General features: G+C 40.4%; 1 protein-coding gene across 2 annotated transcripts in view; it reads left to right on the forward strand.

Moving 5' to 3' along the window:
- KDM3B (lysine demethylase 3B) overlaps positions 1-19,720 on the forward strand; it is a 48,173-nt gene that overhangs the window by 7,940 nt on the left and 20,513 nt on the right. For both annotated transcript variants that reach the window (XM_053991059.1, XM_053991060.1), the window contains exons 5-15: positions 502-626; positions 1,969-2,037; positions 2,961-3,542; positions 5,917-7,159; positions 7,525-7,726; positions 9,131-9,345; positions 10,392-10,544; positions 11,495-11,602; positions 15,973-16,100; positions 16,780-17,059; positions 17,961-18,217. In XM_053991059.1, coding sequence (XP_053847034.1) covers positions 502-626; positions 1,969-2,037; positions 2,961-3,542; positions 5,917-7,159; positions 7,525-7,726; positions 9,131-9,345; positions 10,392-10,544; positions 11,495-11,602; positions 15,973-16,100; positions 16,780-17,059; positions 17,961-18,217 — 3,362 coding nt within the window. The remainder of the gene's footprint in view (positions 1-501; positions 627-1,968; positions 2,038-2,960; positions 3,543-5,916; positions 7,160-7,524; positions 7,727-9,130; positions 9,346-10,391; positions 10,545-11,494; positions 11,603-15,972; positions 16,101-16,779; positions 17,060-17,960; positions 18,218-19,720) is intronic.

Consider the following 19,720-nt stretch of genomic DNA (forward strand, 5'->3'; position numbering starts at 1 on the left):
TCTGTTATCTGTGTGAAAGAACTAAGACTGGTGGGTTTAGAGATGTTGGATATCCAAATACATGTTTTTACTCCGTAACGCATAGCTTTTCTTCTGGGATTTGACACATCTGGACTAAGAATACTGGGATTGTTCACTGGATTGATGGTGCATAATTACTAACCTGTAGGTTAGAAAGCAAAAGAATTTAGTTAGCAAGGAGCCCCCACGTAGCTTGATTTTGTCAAAGGAGTGACTTAATTTTGGTCTTTCACATTTGGGGTTTTTTTATGTGTAAACTGTTTTCATGAGTTACAGCAATGAGGACCTATTGACTTTTTAGGATAAAATGCCTGGTTACACAGGACTTGCAGCAGGAGCCCTGGTGTTTTAATTTCTTTCCACCTGGAAGATGACACTTCAAGCCCTAATTAAGTGCACAGAACCATTTTATTGTATGACTCTTAACTAGTATGACATAAAGCTTGTTTGGAAAATGTACTCAAAGTCCTTCTGTTCCAGGTCCTTACAGTGTCCAAGGCCAGCGAGTTAAAGTTTATCAACCAGAGGATGAAAATAGCTGGCTCTGTGGTGTTGTGAGCCACCAAGACCCAATAACTCGTCTTATGGAGGTGTCTGTGACTGAGGTAAAAATATGAAGCGCTGCTTTGGTGTTCCTAAAATACCATTCCTCAGTATCTGTATGTGGAGAATGACAGCATCACCAAACTTTTGGTGTTGTTTTTTGCTTTAAAAGATGAGTAATTATTTGTGTTGCGATTCACAGGGTTTTTTTTCCTGTTACGATGACTTTCTAGAATAAATGATGTGACACAGGCCACTTATAGGAAAAAAAAAAAAAAAGTTGTAAGAGTTTAATTGGAAATGAGTGCTGTAAGAAAAAGTATTGGAAATTACTCTCCAGAAGGGAAAGTGTGCTTATGCATAGAAAGCTACCTTCTGGGTCCCTTACATTGTGGTTTTCCAGTGTCTTCTCTTGGTTTCCATCTGACAAGTGGTTTAAAACAATTGTAGCAAAGCAGATGAAGTCTTAGTATAAATAAATTTGATTTATGTATTTTAACTCAGACTATTTACTTTTGCCCTGTTCCTATCAGTAAACCTCTGTACAGCACAGAGAATCTGCACTGCTAGCTACTGGTTTTTATTATGTGCTTCTGTGCAGTCTGACAGGTAGCTCTGTCTTGCCTGCTCCTGATAGCTTCCTTTTTCCGGAACAACTGGGAGCAGGTCTATGGTGCTGTGTAGCAGCAGCATGTATCTTGGTTTTCTGGTCCCATCCTGTGCCCACTGCCCCTGTAGTCTCTTCCATGTGTAGATGGAATGCACTGAATGAGCAGTAATTCTGCAGTCTGACTACTGCTATTGCTGGCACACAGGGAAAAAAGTATACTTTGTATGGTAAATCAGCATAGTACTTCGGAGAGGCGTAGAAATTGTGGAGTTATGTGCGTTCAGCAGATACATTTAGGAAGCACAGAGTTTCCTGTGTACTTACTGTGAAATATAAAGTAACCTCTAAGAACAGTTACAGAGATTGGATATTCCTTGCTTATTTTGGGGAGACGCTGATGAGGATACTTAGGCTAAATTGATGTGCTTCTTCCAGTAGTTCTTTCTACATCTAGCAGAGTGAACATTTATGTAACAATGTTAAATTCAAGAGCTATGTTTAATGCAGTGCATACCTTTAGAAATGCTCAATAGAACAAATATACAAGGGAATAGTGGTAGTAATCAAATCTGAAAGTTTTTGGAATAGAGAAGGAGCAAAAGGATAGAAGGTAAACTGGAAGGCTGTAGTATATTACTAAGGAAGTAAGGTAGTAAGAAAAGGTAAACAGGAGAGGGCCTGCACAGTAACAGTGTGTTTAGGTGTCTTATGTTGATACTATATACTCTGAATTAAAAATTAACCTCTGCTTTTCTTTCTCCTACTTCCTCATTATCAATCTGTATAAAAATTAGAGTGGTGAGATAAAGTCGGTGGATCCTCGACTGATTCACGTGGTGATGGATAACACTTCTCCAAGCGAGGTAGTACAGCAGTTCATTCAGGTCTTGTATATACAGTGTGTAACTTCATAAAATTTTTGATGTGAAATAAGTAAAAATCTGGAAAGGACTAAAAAATAATGCAGTGTTGACTGTGGACTTTGGATAATTTTAGTAATTTTCCTCTTAAAGTTTGAACAGGAAAATTTTGTTTACCATTCTGATGGTCATAGCTTTCTTTAAGCAATCGTCTCTTTTCGTTCAGGCCTGTTTACTAAATTTAGCATGGATCTTGGAGGGGTGATCAGTAGCGATGTAACCATGGTGGTTGTACTCCATTTTAAGGTGTAGTGTTGCTGCCTTTTTCTAATAGGTTCACTCTCTGCTGCTTCACAGACCTTTTAAGGCATTTCTAAAAACTGCCATCTGGCTGCTGTGCCTTATAAGCAGGCTCATATGTTTGTGGCATTTCACTGCCTCGGTTGAGGTGTTCCGTGATAATGTTTGAACCTGAATTTTTACCCTAGGCTAAAGGGCAAGCTATCTCCTGTAATTAAATATTGTAGGCTTAGTGTAGTGGACAGAAAGCGTGCCCTTCAAAAGAATCATGGGGTTTATACTTGAAGCAAAAATTAGCGTGCAGGTGGTATTCATATATTACGAAGAGCTTTGTTGGAGTATTGTGTATTTCTCAAATTTTGCCAGGATGTGGCTCATGCTACAGCAAGGTAGCTCAGCTAAAAAATTACTTGTGCAGATCTTACTCCAGTACAAAAAAAGACAAGACTGTGCCTAATGCTTGTGTTCTGTTCTCACATATCATCTCTCTTTAAATGTCTCAATTTGTGATAAAGTGTTCCTAAACTTCAGAGCAGTGTAATATATTCTGTTATAACAGAAAAAAGTTATTTGAATGGGTATCTGGACTGTTCTGTTTAGTGATTGCATGGCTTTGTCTGTTATAGGGAGGGGGCCTAAAAACAGCTAAATCATCATCTAAAGGGAAAAAGAAGAAGGAAAACCTGGAGGGAAAGGATGGAAGGAGGAGGAAAAATGTATCCGATCCTGGTTGTGATCCTGCAACAAAGAAGCTAAAGGAGAGGGGTGAGGCAGATAGCAATGGTAGTGATGGAGGTGAGGCAAGCAGAGGTCCCTGGAAAGGAGTCTCCGGTAGTGAAACAGGACTGGATCCAAGGGCCAAGCAATTGCCTTCGTTTATTCCTCAGATTAATCGCAATATTCGTTTTGCAACTTACACCAAAGAGAATGGCCGAACACTAGTAGTCCAAGATGAGCCAGTTGGTGGTGATGCACCATTGCCCTTCACTCCATTTTCTTCTGTGGTTGGACAGCCATTACTAGTTGGATCTGGGTGTAAAGAGGCAGGAAAATCACTGGAACAGGTTGGCCAAGGCACAGTGACTTCTGCAATTGCAGTTACTACAACTGCTTTGACGCCAACAACTGTAAGAATCTCTGATACCAGTTTGCCAGCTGTTACTGGACAGGAGAAACCAAAATCAGGCCGATCACAAGCCCAGGGAGAGGTGAGTAGCTCATGATCCCACGTGTCCGTGTAAAGATTTACATGTTTGCAACAGATGTTCTTTCTGCAACATACTCCTGTTAAAATGTGTGTCCATGGAATTGAAAAACAAACTTTTTCTCTCATGAGTCCATCCCCTCCCAAAGAAAACCTGTTATCTGACCTAAGAAATTACTCAAAAGAAAATTTAGATAATTGCTGAAGGAGTAGTAAGAGATAACTGCAGCACTCTTGTGCTTATTCAGCCTTAATCTGAGAAATGCAGTTTTAAAATAACACTAAGCACTGCACTCAATTAATTTTGTTGTCATACAGAAGATAACCTTAAAATCTCTTGCCTTTATATAAACAAATCTGCATGCAGATGTGCACTGAGTTGAACATTCAAGTTACTTAAAGAAAAAAGCCTCAAAACCAGAAAAACAATGAGCCTACGTTTAGAGAACCTTTAAAAGATGCTTGTCTTATGTGTTAGAGCTGTGTTATGTATATAGTAGGAAAAGGAGACAGTTGCATTGTATACTATCTAGGCCTAAAACCAAAGAAATAATTAAAATTTTGAGACGAGAGGTCAGTCTGCAAGCAGCTTGAAGGCCTTTTAGTTATACCTTTGTTTACAAGGAAAAGAGTGGCAAAATAGGAGGGAAACCCTGTTAAAAGCAAAATAAAAGACTTCTAAAAAAAATCGAAATGAAGGTTTGCAAAAACAAAACAAGAATGAAACCCACCTCAGTAAGTACAACAAAAATAAAGAATCTTGCCATCTGTTGCAACAGCCATCTACTGTAGAAAGAAAGTGAACAAAATGGGAGATACGTAAGAGAGTCCAATCTGATTGCCAGGAAGTTGAAGGCATTGTTATCATCCCTGTCTTTTGTATTAGGTAATGGAATGGCTGGAAAGGTTAGGTATTTACCTTGGGGTAAAGATTCCTGGATGGTAAGGTGTAAAGGAGAAATAGAATTGTGGAAAACAGGAGTGTTGTATAATGAGCATAATACAACGTAATATGAACCCTTCTATCCCCAACCCCCATAAATAAATTCAGAGTTGGGAGCAACTACAGATTGTGAAATTGTACTGAGAAATTTTGGTACCCACTCTCCTTCTTTCCCTCTCTCCAACCCCACATCACTTTTTTAAAACATTAATAATTTGTCTTCAGAGTTGGCAGGCAGACCATTAGTCCATTTTAAACAATTTTTGTTTTGAGGGAGGGAACCTGACATAAAGCAGTAAGAGTGTTGTAGATAGTTCACATATGTTACTGTTTCAGACTGTCTAACTATATCATGGTGTGACTTGGTCCTTGAGTTTCCATTCACATTCATGTTCTTTTAAAAACTATTAGAACACAGTTTTCTAAAATTATTTTTATCTCTAAAAAGAAATATCTGGATTTCTAATATCTGGAAGAATTGTTAATAGGTTTTTAAAGTTATTACAGCTGTAGATTGGTAATGAGCTAAACATTAGTATGCAGTAAAGTAGGTGTGCAGGGACACTAGTGACCAGTAGGATGTGTTGCACAGAGTCTGTGGTTGTATTTAACCTGATCTTGAAATAAAATTGTGTTAATGATGAGCAGATTTCTAAGTGGAAACTCAAAGACAAGGAGTAGAGCTGATCTAAATGATTCTATGAGGAATTAGTCACAGTATATAATCAGTTACAGTAAGACTGTCAGTAGTGGAAAATCTGAACAAGTACCAATTGAGAGGAGAGCAAGTGAATATTCCATATCACAGTTATGGTTCTAGTAGAAATCTGCCATTCACAAAACTTTCCTGTATTTAATGGTTATAAAAATTAAGCCTTAAACCTCTACTGAGTTCCCTGGAAGGCTCCATGTCCTAGGCATCTATCTACCTGTCAGCAGATGTGGGTTGTGGGGACTGGGAATAGTTTGTCTGCTAACTGCTAGGAGCTTGCTTTGTTTTGTTAACTTGCAAACTAAGATACTTCTTTCAGGGGTGCTGCTTAAGTCGGTGAAGCTTATCAGAATGCTCTTGGGGGAGGGCGAAAGATTGGAGGGTTTCAATCAGCAGTTTCAATTAAGGTTCCCTTTTTGTTGATTTGAATTCAAATGATCAGCAGTTTTACTAACTTGCTTTTCTATGAATTAGTTTATGTCTGGTGCCTCACCTTTGTTCTAAAGTGTGATAAGACATTAAGTATTAGTTTTCTTTGTGTGTCTTCAATTTCAATAGCTTGTGGGTAGGAATCTTGAAAGAAGTTTCTTCATTGTAAGTCTGCTGGAAATTTTTATTCCTGATGGGTAAGGAAAATGCTAATTGTACAACAAGATGAACTAAAGTAGTCTTGATTTAAATAACAATCTTATAATAGCCTAATGCTTACTAATTTTGTTTCAGAATTCCCGAAATTCACTTTTGGCTTCTCCTGGATTTGGAGTCTCTCTCCCAAGTGCTTCCCAGTCCTTGGTATTTGGAGCTGGAAGGAGCCAATCAAATGGACTGATGGCTTCAGAAAGCAAACCTTCTGGATTTCCTTTTGGCTGTGGTACTGGACAAGAGGCTCAGAAAGATTCTGATTCGTCCAAGAACTTGTTTTTTCAGTGCATGTCCCAGAATCTTCCTTCCAGTAGCTATTTCACAGTCATTTCAGAGAGCTTGACTGAAGATGTCTCTAGTCGAGAATCATTCAAGCAGTGTACAGAGAGTGTGGGTGCTGGGACTTGTAAAGGTAAAATTCTTTCAGTGGACAGTAAGCCAGGAACCCAGTCTGGTAGTTCTGCAGAGCGGAAGCTGCCTGTGGAATCCATGCCTACCCTTACTCCAGCCTTTTCACGAAGTCTGTTGAATACTCGTCCCCCTGATAGCCATGAAAACCTATTTTTACAGCCCCCAAAGCTATCACGAGAGGAACCCTCGAACCCTTTCCTGGCATTTGCTGAGAAAGCAGAACTCAGTCCTTTCAGTGGCTTTGCATCTTCATCTCAGACAGGGGTTTGTGCTCCGTCAACACCTGTGGGTCATAAGGCCACTTCTGGCTGGCCGGAATCGCTCACCTGTACAGACTCTTTAGCTAAGAAGAAAACCTTGTTTATAACAACTGACTCCTCAAAGATGATCTCTAGTGTTTGTGGTTCAACAGCTGCCGCTGGTGTTCAAAGCCCTTCCACTGTAGGGAATGGCCGTTCCAGCTCACCGAGCAGCAGCCTGACACAGCCTATAGAGATGCCCACGCTCTCCTCCAGTCCAACGGAAGAAAAACCAGCTGTTGGGCCTGGGCAGCAGGACAATCCTCTTCTGAAAACTTTTTCTAATGTGTTTGGCAGACATCCACCTACCCTTTTCTCTTCACAGGCAGAGTTTCCACAGGAGAAGAAAGCCCCTTTTGAAGCTGTGAAAAGGTTCTCGCTAGATGAGCGGAGCTTAACATCCAAACAGGACTCCGACTCCAGTACAAATAGTGATCTGTCAGATTTGAGTGACTCTGAAGACCAATTGCAGGCTAAGGCTTGTATGAAGGGTATCCCAGATCATTTGATGGCGAAGCTAGGCCACAATGTGGAGCGCAATGCAGAATTACTGCTGGGTAAAGGAAAGGGGAAGCAAGCCCCAAAGGGCCGGCCCCGCACAGCTCCCCTAAAAGGTGATGACTTGAATGCAGATGATGTTTTGGAAGCACAAGGAGGTGGGATACTGGGTTATCTCCTGTGAAATGAACTATATAAACTAGCCACAGTTGTAGACCTCATTCATATTGAGTAGGTAGCACACAGGATGCTTACAAGGCTGAAGCTTAATGCTTTTCGTATGTGAATTTGGTGTTCACTTTGATAAATGTTTAAGCCTGTGTCTCAGGACAGAAGTGTGGTATGCTGTAGGCTTGAACAGACTTACTGGTTTCACATGGGTATGAGCATACAGATCTCTGAAAAGATGATTGTTGGAGCCAGTATCCTTTTGCTGTTGCAGTTAACTAATAGATTTTTACTTCTTCTTTGCCTCACCCAGTTGGCCAGTCTGTGCTGAAAGATATGAGTAAGGTGAGGAAGCTGAAGCAGTCAGGTGAGCCTTTTCTCCAGGATGGCTCTTGCATCAATGTAGCTCCACATCTGCACAAGTGTCGGGAGTGCCGTCTGGAGCGGTACCGCAAATTTAAGGAGCAAGAGCAGGATGACTCAACTGTGGCATGTCGCTTCTTCCATTTCCGGAGGTGCTCAAATTCTTCCTTTCTTCATATGTAGTCTATGTACAGAGCTTGGGCCATGTCCAAGCACAAAGTAATTATGTTTTACTTATTAAATATGCTTGGGTACAATAATGAAGGTTTTGAGTTTCTTGCATTTCCCTGCATCATCTATGGGGAATTCCCTCACTGGGCCAGAAAGAGCTGCTTTTCAAAGATAAAGCTGTAAGATACTAAGTGAGCCTCTGGGTACAGCCTCAGGAAACTGAATTTGCTTTATTGGGTAGAATTTTACTTCTGGGTGGCAATTTGTATACAATAACTCTCCCTCCTTCATAAAGTATGCAGAGCAAAGGCAAAATTGTAATCCACTCAACAAGTAACTAAATATTGCCAGCATGAGGCTAATGTTTGACCATATTCTGTTGAGTACAGGACTAATTTTTAGGAGTAGAACACTATGTCTGTGTTCCCTCTGTGTTATGTATGTGTCTTACACTTCTTCGATCTGTTGTGGTTTTTTTCATCTTCCTTAACTACCTATTCTAGCAAGCGCTACACATCTTTTTCCAAAAGTAGTTAGTTGACTTTCTGGCATGTAAAGGATGAAATGAATTTTTAGTATGTTTCACCCATCCAGTAAGCATACTGCTTTTTTTCCTAAACTTGTTAAAATTAATCTAGCTTGAGGTTAAAGATAAGATGGTTTCTGCTTAAAAATGAAGTTACTTTCTATATTGACAGGAGATGCTTAGGGTTCTGTCATACATTTTTATATCTTTTACCACACAAGGATTAGGAGGGTCAACAGCTTCTGGTAAAACAGTAGTGATTCATCTATGTGGAGACCAGCGCGACAAGGATTTTTGCATATATCGTCATGTGAGCTATTGGAAGAGTTGCCAAGTGCTGGCAGCCCTAGCCAGAACTCAAATACTGTTTCCTCAAAAGTCGGGAAAAACTTCCTCATGAATTAAAATTGAGAATGACAGCCCTAGCCAGAACTCAAATACTGTTTTCTCAAAAGTTGGGAAAAACTTCCTCATGAATTAAAATTGACAATGACAGCCATTCAGAATTTTGCCGGCAGCATCATGCAGCAGGTCAAATTGAATTTTGTCATCTCTTTCTATTAATGAGATAGAAAAGTGGGATTTAGCAAGCTGTAGCAATTTATTTTAGGTGGAATTTCCCACCAGTGTTTACTAGGACCTTGGGATTCATTCTAATGGGTGTTGTAGCTACAACTTTGTATGCCTTATTCTCTATGTTACTGGGATTTGCATAATAAGTGTACTGTCTGTAAAATACAGCACTCTAGCTGAAGTCTTTTCTCCCCCTTTCTGGGTTTATGTTCTGATATAGATGTCATTATAAGTTAATTAAAGGTGGTTGAGCAGTTTCTCAGTTACTCCATCCTATTTCCTGCAGGCTGGTATTTACCCGGAAAGGTATACTACGAGTAGAAGGTTTCTTGAACCCACAGCAGAGTGATCCTGATGCCATGAGCCTATGGATTCCTTCTTCCTCCCCTGCAGAGGGGATCGATCTGGAAACTTCCAAATATATCCTGGCCAATGTTGGGGACCAGTTCTGCCAGCTTGTTATGTCAGAGAAGGAGGCAATGATGATGGTGGAGCCACATCGTAAGTTGGGCTTTTGTAATGATTTTTTCCCCCACCCTTTCTGTATAATGCTATATAGTGGAATAGAATTGAAAATGTCTTAAATTTTTTTGTTGAAATGCTTGTCCTGCTCTTCCAAAGAGAGGCTATATTCACCTCTTGGGTGAGGGGTGTAACTGAGGGACCAGAATTTGAGACTTTCTTTTGGATCAGTGCAACATTACCACCAAGGAAGCCAATGGTAACTTTCCCAGACATTAAATTATTTTTTCAATAACCTAATGCAGCAATCAGCTGGTTCATGCTCCTAAGAAAATAGAAATAAGCCCAAGCACCTACCACACTGACTGTGTTTTAATGAACAGATTTTCTGATGTATTCCTATCCTTTTATGCTCCAGGGACCTCATGTAAAAGCTCAGGATTTTCTAGGGAGGGAGCAGTACCTTAATTCAACTCTCAAGGACATAGCTGAGCATCTAGTTGCCAACTTTCCATTTCAAGGGGAAAGGATTTAGGGAAAAAAAAAAAAAGGTAGACAGTTTAGCATATCACATGGAGATAACTGACTATCTAATTTTTTTCCCTTTAGTTTATGGAACGTACAAGGGCTGTCATTTGGAGAACTCCTTCCTTGGCAAATGAGTTGGTTTAGAATCTGAGTAGTTGACAGAGATCTGATTAGTAAAACTAAATACACATTCTTTATGGTTTTATATGTTGATGTCAGTATTTCATAAAACTAGCAGAAGATTTGTGATTTTGCTGTAAGTTCCATTAGTGCTTCATTAAATTCAATTATTACAGAACACGGTAAGGTGCTGCATTTCCTTGTAGTGTGCATTTTGATACCTGACCTTACCTATTCTTAGAAATGGTATTTTCATTAGTGTCACTGGACTAGCAACTCAGAGAATGGGGTTATGAATATAAAAAGTATGTGTTTCTATACTCTCCCTTCAGGTCATGTTGCTATGAATTTATCAATGTTGCTGTGATATTCTCAAATTAGGTGGGAGAAATGCAAAATGTCAAAGCAATAATTCGTAGTATGCCTTCTCTCTATAGAGAAGGTGGCATGGAAGCGAGCAGTACGTGGTGTGAGGGAGATGTGTGATGTATGTGAGACAACACTCTTCAATATTCATTGGGTTTGTCGGAAGTGTGGTTTTGGTGTCTGTCTGGACTGTTACCGGCTGAGGAAGAATCGTCCACGTAGTGGTGAGTACTCAGCATTTTTCTCCCACTGTCATCTTTGAACTGAGTATAGTCAGGGAGTAGTTTCTGGGAAGTTGCAGAAGGTTTTGCTGGGAGAGTTACCGAGTATCAGCTTGGAAGGCTGCATGTTTGGAACTTGTCGTACATGCTGCTGTTCCATTCTTCATTTCCTTATGTACCTGTGTTTTATCTATTTGCTTATAGATAAAGCCTGCTCTGCTCTGTTCCTAATAACATCTCACAGCATTTCTATTGGGAATGTGTATTTTCATAGAGGCGCTAGCATTGCGCCAGTGTCAAACCCCATGACAGCTTAAGATGGGATTATTAAAATCACAGCATCGAGAGAACTGCTGTCTTTGGCAAGGAGTTAGATTTTTTTTTTTAATTCTGTGACACACCAGGACTTCAGGAAGAAGTTCAGTAAGTTCAATTTTAAGAAGCAGTGGCACAAGAAAGTAGATTCCTGGCTGTTTTTTTTTTTGTGTCCTCTACTGTATTGAGACCACTTTGGAAGCATGGATGCAAACAAATGGCAATCTCAGTGAGATTCATTAGTGACAGTTACATTATTATATTGAGCAGATGTATAAAATACTGGATGTTAATAAGTGTGAATACTGCTGTCTATTCATTATGATAACTTAGAAAAGCATAATGAAAACAAAAGTATCATCTTTTAAAAATTGAGGCTAGAAGCCAAGATTTTTAGGTGGTTGAAAATAAACTGCTAGAGATGACTGAGGGGAAATTACTGTGGTAGCTGTATAATCTGAAGAGGCAGAAGTTGCTGTATATCCAGTCCTAATGGTCGGTCTGTATTTATAGTTTATTTCTGAGATCACCAGGTTAATTTCCTGCACTGTAAAGAATCTAAATAAACAATATTCATGCATAAATATTCTGTATTATAAAGTTTTAGTATAAAATCTATTTTTTTTTCTTTATTCCAGAGACAGAGGAGATTGGTGATGAAGAAGTTTTCTCATGGCTGAAGTGTGCAAAGGGTCAGTCTCATGAACCAGAGAATCTCATGCCAACACAGATCATCCCTGGTACAGGTAATGCTTGAAACACGAAAGGAAAAATAGCAAATTTTGTATTAATTCTGAGCAATCAAATGGAAAAAATATAAAGATAGGTGATGTTCTAGCTGATACCACTACTAGCATGGATTTAGAGGACAATACCACTTGCTACAGCAGAAGGGTTGAAGGGAAGGTAACCCAGGTAAGAACACGCTGTGGATTTGAAGTGTGCATCCTTCTAGTATTAGCTGTGACTTATTGTGCTTAACTGTTTTTAAATTGTATTTTAAGTAAATTTGTTTAACGAGCAAGAAAGAGTTTTTTGGGGACGCTTTGGGATTTTTTTCTTCTTCTCTGGTGACAGGGAGGGAAACTAAATGGTCCATGCTGATTATTTACTTGACTATTTACATAACTGGTCCTCCTAAAAATCACAGAATCATAACATGGTTTGGTTTTGTAGCAACCTTTAAAGATCAACTAGTCCAACCCCCATGCCGTGGGCAGGGACTACCTTCCACTAGACCAGGTTGCTGCAAGCCCCATTCAACCTGGCCTTGAACACTTGAAGGCATGGGGCAAGCACAGCTTCTCTGGACAATCTGTGCCAGTGCCTTGCCACCCTCACAGGAAATAATTTTTTCCTAACATACCCTCTTTCAGTTTAAAAACGTTGTTCCATATCCTGTCCCTAGAGACCCTGGAAAAAAGTCTCCCTCAGTGCTTATCATCCCCCCTGATGTACTGAAAAGGCACAACAAGGTCTCCACAGAGCATTCTCTTCTCCAGGCCCAACCAGCCTTTCTTCATAGGAGAGGAGTTCTAGCCCTCTCATAATTTTCATGGCCTCGTCTGAACCTGCTTGGACAGGTCCATGTCTGTCATGTACTGGGCACTCCCCAGAGTTGGAGCACTGAACTCCGGATGGGGAGGTGGGCTGGGGCAGAGGGGAAGAATCGCCTCTCAGCCTGCTGGCTATGCTTCTTTTTATGTAGCCCAGGCTGCAGGATGGCTTTCTGGGCTGCAAGTGCATTTTACAGAGTCATATCTAGTTTTCCCCCTAGCCACGTATCCAAGTCCTTTGCTGCAGGGCTGCTCTCAATCCATTCATTCCCCCACTCGGTACTGATATTGAGGGTTGTCCCAAACCAGGTGTGGGACCTTGCAGTTGTACTTGTTGCGCTTAATGAGGCTTGGGTGGGCCCATTCCTTAGGCTTGTCAAGGATGTGTGGGAATCAGCTGCACACCTTAGCTTGGTGTCATCCACAAGTTTGTTGAGGGCATGCTGAATCTCACTCTCAGTGTCATTGATGAAGACCCAAAATAGTATTGGTCCCAGTAAGGACCTTTGAGGGACACCTCCTGTTGCTGTTCTCCATTTGGGCATAGAGACATTGACAGAAACTTTTGGATGTGATCATCCAGCCTCTTCCTTACCCACGGAATAGTCCATTCATTAAACTGTATCTCTCCAATTTAATGACAAGAATGTTGTGAGGTACTATATTGAAGGCCTTACAGAAGTATAGGTAGATTGCAGCTGTTTGTCTTTCATTGTTTAATGATGCAGTCACTTCATTGAAGAAAGCCACTAGATTAGTCAAGTGTGATTTGCCCTTGGTGAAGCTATGCTGCTTGTCTCTAATCTCCTCTGACTTCCATATGTCTTCTAGGAGAATCTGCTACCTGATCTTACCTGGGTACTGTGGTGAGGCTGGGTCAGTAATTCTCAGGGTCCTCGTTTTGACCTATTTTAAAAATGGGCATGATGTTTCCCGGATCCCAGTCCCTAGGGACTTCATCAGACTGCCAGGATTTTCCAAGTGTGACAGAGAGTGACTTGGCAACTACATCAGCCCAATCTCTCAGGACCCTGGGATGCATCTTACCAGGTTTCATGGATTTTTATATGTTCCAGTTCCTCAGGTACAGCCCCACCTCAGCTACTGTCTGCAGTTTTGCACATCTCAGTACAAGAAGGATATCAAACCGTGAGAGTGTGTCCAGAGCAGGGTGACCAAGATGGGGAAAGGTGTCAAGGACAGGGCTTAGGAGGAGCAGCTGAGGTCATTTGTTCGGCTTGGAGAAAAGGCTGAGGGATGACCTCATCACAGTCTACAGCTTCCTCAAGGAGTCAGCAGACATGGAGGTGCTGATCTCCTCTCTCTGGTGACCAGCAGTAGGACACATGGAAATGGAAGGAAGCTGCATCAGGGGAGGTTCAGACTCTGCTTCACTGAGAGGGTAGTTGGGCACTGGAACAGACTTTCCAGTGGGTCAGGGCACCAAGCCTGTCAGGTTCAAGGAGTGTCTGGATGATGCTCTTAGTTCTATGGTTTAGTGTTAGGTGCTCCTGTGAGGAGCAGGGAGTTGTTCTCAGTGGTCCTCGTGGTCCTATTCCTGCTTGAGATTCTGTATGGTCTTCCAACGAGAGGAGGAACTTTATTCCCCCAGTTTCTGCTTTGAGGTTCAGGGACTTGAGAGAGGTGAGAAGAGGGAATACAACTGAAAACTGATGGGAAATAAAAATGTTGAGTATGTCAGCTTTCTCTGTGTCAGCTGTCACTTGCTCGGAGATCTTATTTAGTACAGATGGTGTGTGCAAACAGGGAAACATCATTTTCTTTAATCTTCTTTTTCTGGCCAGGATAACTGTTGAAACTCATATTATTCTATGCATCCTTTGTCAAATCCATTTTCGTCTGTGTGTTAGGTTTCCTGATGCAATCTCTGCACATCCAGGCAGCGTCCAGGATTATGTGTCCCTGGTTCTACTGCCTCTACCTTTCATTCTTAGATTTTAGTTTGATCAGGAGGTTCTTCTTGACCCGTGTTCTTCCCTTGCCTTCCTTATTTAATTTTTTACATGAGGGAATTGAGAGCGCTCACACTCCAAGAAAAACGTTCTTAAAGAGCTGCAAGCTCTGTTCTGTTCTTTGTCCCTGAGGGCAGTTTCCCAAAGCATCCCATACACTAATTCCTTAAGCAAATGAAAGTCTGCTCTCCTAAAATTCAGTGTTCTGACATCCCTCAAGGTTGTGAATTCCACCAAATGAAAGTCTGCTCTCCTAAAATTCAGTGTTCTGACATCCCTCAAGGTTGTGAATTCCACCAAGACCTGATCACTGCAGCCCAGGGTGCCGCCAGTCTTGACATGTCTGATTAGTTCTTTCATATTGGTATATGACAGGTGCAGTAATGCTTCTCTTGTGGTTGGCCTCTCTATATCATGGATTAAGTTATCCTCACTCCAGAATTGTCCTTAATTGCTTGCAGCTTGCTGTGTTGCTTTCCCAGCAGACATCAAGGTGATTGAGTTTCGCTAATCATCATGTGAGCATGATGCTTCCTGTAGTTGAAGTAAGAACACTTTTTCAACAGGCTCCCTTTGGCTGGGGTGGACTGGAGTAAACCCCAGCAGTGAGGTTTTCTTTGTTGGCTTCGTCCCTCATTTTTGCCCATAAGTTCTTGATCTGTTCATCACTGTTTTTCAAGGATAGTTTTGTGTGGTCACTATGTTGTTCTACATGGAGAGCACCTCCCCACAGTTCACCAGTTCTACAATTAATTGTATTATGCTTCAGCGATAAAGATTAGATTGTCACTTTCTAGTTGCACAATGACTTCTGGCTCCTCCTGCTCATCACCCAAGCTGCATGCATTAGTACGAAGAGGCCCTCCAGCTGGGCTATCAACCTTACCCCTCTTGACAGGAACATGCCCAAATTCCTGTGAGTTATTTCACAGGTGTTTCCCTGCTGCTTCCTAATATGTTGGTAGCCCCTAGCTCTTGCCTATTGCTCCAATCTGCATCTCCTTTCTCCACTAAATCTAGTTTTAAAGTTCTCCATAAAAGTCTGGTCAACTTGTTGGCAGAGGCTTTCTTGCTCTGCTTGGGCAGTTGAATCCCATCTGTTCCCAAGAGACCTGACTTCTCGGAAGTAGATTTGTGGTCAAAGAAGGCAAAACTTTTGAATATGGCACTGTCCACACCGCCAGGTATTCACCTGGTCAATTCATTACATCTGTCTGTGTACCAAGAGGATAGAGGTGAACACCTGTGCTCCAGATCCTTTCAGCATTGCTTCAAGGGTTATATAGCTTCTTGTGGTGGTTCAAAATCACCTCATTGCAGTATCGTTGGACCCTATGTGGAATAGTAGAAGCAGATGATAATCTGTAGGATTTGCCAGGTTTGACAACCTCTCAGTGACATTGAGAAGGCAGCATTAGCACTGTTTGCCACACTCTACTGTTCAGGGACAATGTCTTGTTATATAGCATGTGACCTTAAAGATACTTTGCAGTAATTCTAAAAAAACCCCACCTCTTTGAAGGTATAGTTTAGGCCTTTTTTTAGATTTCTTTGCATGTGATATTAAAGGCCTAACTTTATTTACAGCGCTTTACAATATTGGAGACATGGTTCATGCAGCACGAGGCAAATGGGGTATTAAAGCCAATTGTCCATGTATTAACAGACAGAACAAATCGGTGTTGAGACCAGCTGTCACTAATGGAATATCACAGGTATGTAATTTGAAGCTGAAATTACCTTGTTTGACATTTACGTTTTTAAGATCTATTAAGATGTTAGATCCTTTAAGCTAATCTATTGTGAAACAGGAATTTTGCTTTCTCCATATGTACTCTGAGGGTTTTAGTTTAGCGAAAGTGTTCTGGGTCGCTTTTTGGGGACATGAACTGCATCTGTTATCCACCAAGTTAGATATTATTTGAGCTAATACTCTTATGTAGAAACTGGGGAGGAAGCCATTTATATTGATGCTGTATTTTAAAACAAACCACTATGAGTATCTTGCAACATGTGTTTTCATTTTGTTGTGCTTCCTGAAGGAATCTAGAGCAGTTCTGTAACTATCAACACAAAAAATCCTCCTGTAATAAAAAAAAAAAACAGAAAGAAAGAAAAGGAAAGAAATCAAAAAGTTTGGGCTTATGTTAAAAGATGACTAAAAGGTGACATGGTAAGAATTCATACCACAGTGCAAAGGTGAATACACGCAGATAAAGAAGCTCTTGTATTCTGCTTCTACCTAAGCATAAATGAATTTTACTGTGTGCTTATAGCAAATGGAAAAAGAAAAACAACAGACAAAACCAAATGCATTGGATATTGAAAATGTCTTCCAAGTTGAACTCTTCCCTTTATTCAACATGTAGAGGTTTTTTATATTTTTTGTTTTAGCTTCCAACTGTAAATACTAGTGCATCAGTCTCTGGAAATGAGAATGCCTTTTCCACTGGAGCAGGGACAGCAGGAGCGGGGCAAGTAGAAATGGACACTGTACCAAAATCTGAAGCAACTGACAGTAGGATAGAAGAATCTGCAAAAGCAGAGACATTACCAACCAATAACACTGGGGAAGTAAAGACTAACAGACCACTTTGTCCAGAAACAGCTCCATCGTCAGCTTTACACTGGCTTGCAGATTTAGCAACGCAAAAAGCGAAAGAGGAAACAAAAGGTGAGCAGAAGAAATGCCCTCTGGGGTTGCAATTAAAAGATAAATGATAACATACTATTTGATTGCTATACTTCGTGAGTGTCTAGCCCTAAATAGAAAGAAAAAGGTAAGTTTTCTTCCTTTGCATCTTAGAACCAGTTTTTTTCTACAGGCTTAGAAAAATGCAAAGCTGGAAAGATGATACAGCTGCAGACATTACTGTCTCACAGTTTATTTCTGTGCATTGTGTATTTATTTTCTCAGAAGCTGATATCCTGATGTAAAATGATAGTAATTAATTTCAGATGCTGCTTTGCCACTTTTTAACTGTTGAAGTAAATACAGCTCTTTTTTTGTGCCATGTGAAGAGTGCATTTCCAAGGAACTGAGACTAGAGTCCAATTGGAGAGTTAGATGAAAGCTTAGAGCATCTTTAATACTCAGTAGCTGGAGTGAATACACTTCCTAGAAGTCAGAGGTAGTATGACTAACACAGGATTTATTCCTTCCATATGTCTAGAAGGGACTACTTTACATGTTGATGTTAAATGTTGGTGACTCATTTGCAAATTTTGCAGGTCTTAGTCACAGTAATATTTTGACTACCATTAAAATTTGAAATATTTAATATCAAAACATTAATTCAGAAAATCAGGGAAATGTTTTTTAACTGAATCCATTAAAAATTGTTTTTACATGTGTCAGATCTTTTTGTATCAGATCTATTGTGAAGTATCTTTGATGCTCATTGAGGTGCCTCGTTCACCGTTACAGTGATAATTTACCATTACCACAAGATTCTGTTAATATCCTATTTAATGCAAGAGCAAATAATTTCAGAAAACTTTGTGATCATTTTAACTTTGCCTCTTGGGGATTTTTTTTCTCTCCCCTCCCTGTAATGTTTATATTTATCTTGCAGAATCAGGATCACTGAGATCAGTGCTTAATAAAGAATCCCATTCACCCTTTGGATTAGATTCCTTCAACTCCAGTACAAAGGTTTCCCCGCTAACCCCAAAGCTGTTTAATAGCCTCTTGTTGGGCCCAGTGACATCTAGCAACAAAGCTGAAGGCTCCAGCCTCAGAGATCTGCTACACACAGGGCCAGGAAAGCTTCCTCAGGTCCCATCAGACACAGGAATCCCCTTTCCTCCAGTCTTTTCTGCAGCTTCTACGGTAAATAATTTTGTATTCCTTCAATGATATCTGTTCTAGGGAAGAATTTTCATCTAAATGTTTTTATAGTATTCTACTCTTGAATGTTGAAACAAATGTAATGCCTTACCAAAACTCACCACCCCACAGATTTGTAGAGTATTTTCATGCTAATTTTTAGTTTCAGTTTACTATTGCTCAGGAGTGGCTATTCTCTTCAAGAGACCAAGAAAGTGGGTTAAATACGGCCTATAACTTGTTTAGTTGATAATCAGCATCCCTGCAAAGTTCACTTTAAATGTCACATCTTTAAAAATACTGTAAGAGCATACCACAGAAAAAAAGACAAAAATTTAAGCATAAACCAGTTCCTTAAATTTATGTATACTTGAAAGGCATTTGAGCTAGAGTATACTTGGGCAGGATCTGCTGCTCCAGCTGCATCACTACAAATCTATGGGTCCTGATGGGATTAATCCAAGAATCTTCAGAGAGCTGCTGATGTCATCACAAAGCCTCTCTCAATGAGTTTCATGCGGTCTTGGGAATCTGGATGGCCCCAGCTGACTGGAAGCTGGCAAACATTGTCCTGATTTCCTAAAAGGGCAAAGAGCAGTATCATGGAAAGCATGGCATGTCAGTCTCACTTAACTGTCCAGTAAAATAATGGAAAATACTATTCTGGGAAGTACTTGAAAACATCTGGAGTACAACACAGTCATTGGTCACTGCCAGCATGGCTTTGTGTGGGTGAAAGTCCTACTTGTTGAATGTGATTTCCTTCTATGAAAGGGCCACCTCATTCATCTGGGAAAGCCAGTAGATGTAATCTTTCTGGAAGTACATTTTTGATGATGTCTCTCTCAATAGCCTTCTGGACAAAATGTCCAGCAGACAGCTGAATAGCCACATTTGGACAACATGCTCAGGCACAGGGTGTGTCCTGTGCAGGGCCAGGAGCTGGACTCGATGATTCTGATGGGTTGCTTCCAACTCAGCATATTCTATGGTTCTGTGATTCTGTGAGTTTAAGGTGTAGTTGCTATTTCTGAATGCCTTTTCTGGAATAAGGATACTTTAATCCATTTTGGAAGAAATAACTTTGAAAAAAACCCTGAACAAATCAATGCTATTTGGAGTGGTTAGAAGCATTTAGTTTGAGGAAAAGGATAAATTTTCTGGAATTTATCGGTGCTTAGCTCTTTTTGGTGAATACTTTCTCCAAAAGCTTAGGCAGATAGAGTAAGAAGGAAGATGAAATGGCTTGTTTCATAGCGGATTTTTTTTTTTAACTCTCTGCCAGGCTGGCTGGCTGGCACCTTGATAATAGTTCATGTTTGTTGGTTTTGGGAGAGGGAACTGTACATGAAAATATAATGCTGCTACAGGAAAGTGAATCCAAGAATACTTCTGCCTCTCATCACTGAGTACAGGCGAAGAAATTGTGGTTACTTGTTTTAAAGCAACTTATTCCTTCAAGGCTTGAGATAGCGTTTCTGAATTTGTATCCCTGTCCTGGCAACT

This window comes from Vidua macroura, chromosome 15 (assembly GCF_024509145.1).
Source record: "Vidua macroura isolate BioBank_ID:100142 chromosome 15, ASM2450914v1, whole genome shotgun sequence".
Taxonomy (NCBI): domain Eukaryota; kingdom Metazoa; phylum Chordata; class Aves; order Passeriformes; family Viduidae; genus Vidua; species Vidua macroura.